The 6,000-nt window shown below is 44.0% G+C and overlaps 2 protein-coding genes across 7 annotated transcripts in view; both read right to left on the bottom strand.

Moving 5' to 3' along the window:
* LRRC34 (leucine rich repeat containing 34) overlaps positions 1-4,813 on the bottom strand; it is a 14,204-nt gene extending 9,391 nt beyond the window's left edge. The window contains exons 1-2 of the mRNA XM_015637438.2: positions 2,757-4,813; positions 899-976 (exon numbers count right to left, since the gene is read on the bottom strand). The gene's annotated coding sequence lies outside the window, so the exon portion shown is untranslated. The remainder of the gene's footprint in view (positions 1-898; positions 977-2,756) is intronic.
* Positions 4,108-6,000, bottom strand: part of LRRC31 (leucine rich repeat containing 31) — a 30,069-nt gene continuing 28,176 nt past the window's right edge. For all 6 annotated transcript variants that reach the window (XM_015637426.3, XM_033516703.1, XM_015637425.3 and 3 more), the window contains one exon: positions 4,108-5,141. In XM_015637426.3, the coding sequence (XP_015492912.1) occupies positions 4,822-5,141 (320 nt within the window). In that variant the 3' untranslated portion in view covers positions 4,108-4,821. The remainder of the gene's footprint in view (positions 5,142-6,000) is intronic.

The following is a 6,000-nucleotide window of genomic DNA, read 5'->3' as shown; positions in this document are numbered from 1 at the left end:
GAGCAGGGTGTCCCGGAGCCCATCCCAGAGCAGGGTGTCCCGGAGCCCATCCCAGAGCAGGGTGTCCCGGAGCCCGTTCCAGAGGAAGGTGTCTCGGAGCCCATCCCAGAGCAGGGTGTCCCGGAGCCCGTTCCAGAGCAGGGTGTCCCGGGGAGGCAGCAGGAGGGAGCGGGCGGGGGTTGCCAGGAGCCCCCGGTGCTGCCCAGACCTGCGGACGGGGCAGGGCAGGCTCCTCACCGCGCCCCAGAGCACGGAGTTTGTCTCTGAGGAGCCTTTGCAAAGCTGTCCATGGTTACACAGATCAGCTGCTCCTTCAAAGATTCCTGCGCTGGCTCTTTCCAGCAAATAAATCCCTCTGGTGATTTCACCACTGCCTTCCGAGGCAGGAGGGGATGGGCTCCATTTTCCTGCACTGCAGCACTGCCAGGAGCTGTCTGTGCTGGGTCTGTCTTGTAATCTCCTGCACAAACTTCCCCCAGGTTCGAAGAATCTCTCTGACACGAGACTCAGACTGTCTGGACAGCCTGGAGGAGATCCCACGGCAGCTCTGCTTCCTTTTCCCATGTTTATGTGAGGAACACCACATTACACACTGCACCTGCATCCCCCACCAGGGTAATCAGTCAGGACGCTAGATCTGAGTGAAAAACGCTTTGATGCTATTACTAAAGGAATGTGCACTATGAAAAATGTATTTGTTCCTCTGTTTTAATTTTTATTTGATTGATACCTCCCTTTTGCACAATCCAAGTTCTCCATTAGGAGCCAAGTGTCACCTTTCCCTTCCACAGTGAGAAGGGACATTCCACTGGTACACACCCGAGCCTGGGTTCCTCATTATTGCTGGCATCTCAGTATTCAGGCAGGGAGAAAAAAGCAAGAATGTGGAAACACTGACCTTTGTGTTGAATCATAAAGATGGAATCCTGACTGGAGGGATTGCTGCAGTTTTTCACGTATTTTCTTTCTGGGTACACTGGAAAACAAGAGCTGCATTTGCACAGAATCAATATGTCACAAAGTGAGCAAAGGGCAATTTAAAAATGGATGTGATATTGTTAATTCTTTAACTCCATGAACACTTGCTGTTCATTTGATAATGACCAATTATGCACCCTTGGATTATGGTAAGTGTAAGAGTATTCATAGACATCCTCATTTTAGGACTCAGAATACATCTTCCTTTTTATATAATGCAATGTTTTTATTCCAAAGATTTTTTTTTTCCACTGGTGCAGTTTTCTTCTTGAAGGTTACGTTTACAGAAGTAGCAATTTATGCAAAAACTCACTTTCAGATTTCAATAATTTAAATTGCTCTCCCCTGCACTGTGCATACAAAGGAAATGAAGAAGCAGACTAATGTTTCTACTAAGAAATAAAATTAAACCCATAAGAAATCTTTCCAGCACAGGAAACAACATAGATGTCTTTGCCAACATTTCCACCATACTGTGAGGTATAATGTGACATTAATGAGCAGAATATTCTGTGTTCATCTATCAACAGTAATGCAGCTCCACAGAATTTTCTTAGGAGATTTCTTTCCTAAAAACAAAATCCCAAAGATTACTATTTAATTGACATAATATATCTTTTTAATGACTGTGTCTAGATACCTGTGGAGGTGAAGGAACTGAAAATTTTACACGCCTTAGCCTTTCTGAAAATAAATTCAGTATCTTTCCAAAGGAGATCTTTCTCCTGGAGTCATTAGAAAAATTATAGCTGGGACAAGATAAGGGAATTAAATGTCTGCCAGAAGACATAAGCAAATTGCACGCAGGAGCAATAGAAGGGGCAAGATCTTGTTCTGCTGCAGCATGGAAATTCCATGGACTCCAGCTGCTCCCAAATGCAGGACTAAAGAGACTCGTAATCTCTTTAGATACCTGCTGCAGCATCAGGCCAGAAGTGTCAGAACAGGAATAATATTAAAGCTCAGCATTTAAAACTCATGTTATCTGTGTTTAGTAATGATCCCAACAATATCACAGTTTATAAACCTTACTTATGCCCTTTGCCTCCAGGAATGAGCAGCACCTTGTTTAGAAATATGGAGTGGGATTCCAAACAGGCAGAACACACAGTTCTACCAGGACATGCATTCCCATCCTGTCTTACAGAGGTGTAAAATGCTGTTTGAAAGTATCTCCACACTTTTGCAAATCTGTTCACTGATGTTTTGACAATCTGCAGTTACTGCACTTTGAATGACTGCAAGCTGTCACTTCCTTAGTGGTACTGCTCATCTCTGAGGTGGCTCGGTGACAGTTTTGGATGTGTCTGTGTATGACAGGTTTATTTGAAAGCCATGGGTCTGCAGGATGCATTTTCTGCCATGATTCTGGCTCTGACACAACATAACACCTTTGTTACTAAAAAGAACCATGACAACCATAATATTGCTATAATTTTTGCATGCCAAATTTATATGCAACCATGTCTTTCCATGGCACTTGAGAGGCAGACAGCTGTTTGTCCTAGACACACAATGTCCTTGTCTAGTTTTTATTCTGTATTGCTCAGCTACCACTTAAGCCCCTGAGTTTCATTTGCAGTGTACATAGAGCACTGAGCTGCATTGGATTCAGCCACTGTGCAGGTTCAAAATGCAGAGTGGGTGGGAGCAGAAGCCTTTGTTTAGTTTAGCTGGCTGGTCAGAACTGCAGTCCTGCTCTCCCTCCCCTTGCCTCAGGGAAGGTGGTGCATCCTGAGGCAGTTGATGAGGGCAGGGTCTCTGAGACCAGCTCTTACCAGAGTTCCGTCTCCAGTCAGTGCTCGCTGAATCTGCATCCAGGGTATGAAACTCATTTCTGTTTGGCTCTTGCTTGATACTGAAATCTCATTAATATGCTCATTGGCAGGAGAGAGCTGGGACTGCAGCAAAGTGGGACGGCTCTGTTCTGATTTTCCATTTCACTGGGTAACTGAGGCTGTTTTGATTGTTTTGAAATGTCTAATGAAATTTTTTCACCCTAAGTGAAGGTAGAGGAACAGAGAGAAAGATGAATCAGAAACTGCCAAGGAGGAAATCATTGGATGAAAGATTTCTGGGCAGATTGGCAGATTGACAAGACATTTAGTAGAGGTGATAAAAGGAACAAAGTGGCACAATTGGCATGACAGAATAAGAGGACAAAGGACTGAGCAGGGGGATCCAGAGCAGGGGAGAGTTTGCCAGCAGTGGGTCTGTCCTGTGCTCTGGAGCAAAGAATGGGGAATCCAGCTGTGAAAGAACAAGAAACCCCAACACTGAAGCTGAGTTCACTTAGGAAGACTTCAACAGAAAGTGGACATTACAGGTAAAGTGGAGAGAGAGATTCAAGTGGGAAAGGATTAATTCAGAGAAATTCTCACGCAACAGATAAAAGATCAATTTCCCAGTTGGATCAAAGGTGCATTTGAGGAGGAAAGTCACATGAAGACAAGTGATAAAGAGAACAGGTTGATCTGTTAAACAGACATGATGGTATTTCCTCATTAGAACAACTGTCCTGGATTAAGTCTTGAAATCTCTCTTGTTAGCCCTAGATGAAGCAGGGGCACTTTGCATTATTTCAGAGATTTAGGACACAGCAATTCCCTGCTGCCCCTGACCAAGAGACTCCAGTTCAACTCACATTTCTCAGAGCTGAGGGAGTAAAGTGCACTTTTCAAGTGGAACTGAAAGTGGAACCAGGAAGTCCAGGGTGACTTTTACATGAAATCATAGATTAAATGATCAATAGGTATCATCACAGCATGGTCAGGTGCTGGTTATAGCCCTGAACAGGCAAAAGCTGATGTTGGAAGGGTGACATGAACTGAAAGCTGAATATTGATCAGCATCTGCAGGGGACAACTTACTGAAGGTGGCCTTAGCAAGTTAGGAAAGTGCCACTGAACGATCCTGTTGTGACTCTCCTCCAGGAAATTGCTGCAGCATGTAGAGATGCTCAGAGCTAATTGAGCAGTACTTTATCCCTCAAGCTGCCTCAGGATTTCTCTAAGACTCCTCACTCAGTGGGCAGATCTAATATCTTTACTTCCTAAAATACCTTACCAATGAATAATCCCACTGCATTCCTGGAGCTCACGTGTGGGTTAACATGCTCCGTGACACAAGTGACTTGAATTTGGCATTTATTGATTACTCTGTATCCAAAATTCTTGTTAAAGTAGCAGGACATATCTCTGATTTAATGTACTGTACTTTGCCCCTGAGACTTGCAAAGACACCAATTAAGTGTTTCTTATCTTGATTTTATGTTGACTCTACACAGGACTCATCTACACTATGAGATGGCATCAAGGGCCAGAACAGAGGCAGACCAGCTCCTTTTGTACTCTCCTTCCTGGACCAATCTATGATGTTGAGTTGTTGGGATGGATGCAAAGCCTCCCAGTTATGATTTGATTAATTCACAAAGGGGCAAAAGTTTGGAGGGAGAAGCAGCTAAAATTTAAAACATGGAGGTATCAAGTATTTTCACATTAGAGGTATTTTCGGGGGCCACATTCACACTGCCCACACACCTGAATTAACACAAACCCCAGCCCTTCCCTCCATGGCCAAACCTGCAGCATGTCCCTCTGACCCCAGCACTGCTCAGTGGGAAGTGGCCTTGGCAGTATTCACAACATGAAGTAGTGTAAGCGTGGCCCAGAGAATCTGAAAGAACATTATTAAATGGAATGATCTGTGGTGCAGAAGGTCAAATAACAGTTTTCTATAATTGTGGAACTATTTCAAGAGATTATTAAAAACTGCAGTCTGAGACACAAAATGCTTGGTTCATGTGCTGCTCCCATAAGGCCTTCCAGACACCTCCAACCTTCATCAACAGTCAAAACGAATGTTTCTTCTGTTGTCTTGATTAAAGCCTTCCATTTGCTTCCTCTGGGACTCTGAAAGGGCCCATCTTTGCATGCCCAGCTCTGCCAAGGCTGGAAGCTGTGTCAGTGCTGCCAACAACTCCCTGAACCACAGCCCGCAGTCCCGGCAGGACGACGGCCGGAGGCTCACATCCAGCTCCGAGAGTTCCTTGAATGCTCCTAAACCTTGGCAGAAGACAGCCCAGCCTTCATCAGAGATGTTGTTGTTATAACTCAAATCCAGCTTCTGCAATCTGGCTAAATGGCCATCTTGCCTCAGGGATGCTGCAAGAGATGACAGACACAAATGGAACAAATAAATTCTGGCAACTGCTTTAGAATCTTCTCAGAAAAGACAATGGTATTTTAATACAGCATTTCAGCAATCAAACAGCAAGATTTAACTCTTCAGCAACATGAAACCACTTACTGCTGACCTCAGAAAGACAGTTTTATAACAGCTGAAACACTCAAAGCCCAGGCAGTTCAAAAGGAACAAAGTATTGAGTTAGAAGTGTATGGCAATCTGAAAACCTTGGAGTCAGTTGGAAGGAGGTTACATCAAGTGCCAATTTTAAGAGGCAGACAGGCTTTATAGGGAGATTTAGAAAGAGGAAAGCAAAACTAGGTGAGGCTGCAACAACCTTCTCCTTGACTACAACAGCCACTTCTCAGTGTGGGAAGGCCAAATATACCCCAAAGGGGTCCTTAACATATGATGGGCAAAGGAGACACCTATCAAGGGTGATGATTTTTAAAGTCAAAAGTATTTGGGCTTCACCTCACCAGATTTCACATTCCAGGGAATTACAGTTGTCACACAGCTATTGCCAATGTCAAACACTCAAACCCCTGAGTCAGGCCCACAGAATCACAAGGATAAGTAAAAAATTAGCAAGTTTTTGAATTATTCTAGAATTTATTCCTTTATCTGGTTCCTGTTTTCCAGTATTTCTTAGCAGGTGCTAAGAGATCAAAACATTTCTGGTTTAATTCTCCCCCAGAAGTCTGACTCCAGAAACCCACCTAATGGACTGGGAGCTGGTAGTGCCTGTATTCCTGGCTGTCAGCACAGACATTTTCTCTAAACTACTGAGCCATAAAACAGCATCCAAGCAAAATAAAACTCCTCAGAGGCAGCTTT

The sequence above is a fragment of the Parus major genome, chromosome 9, assembly GCF_001522545.3.
Source record: "Parus major isolate Abel chromosome 9, Parus_major1.1, whole genome shotgun sequence".
NCBI lineage: Eukaryota > Metazoa > Chordata > Aves > Passeriformes > Paridae > Parus > Parus major.
Note: the sequence above shows the minus strand (reverse complement) of the source record. Positions and strands in the feature narration are given on the sequence as shown.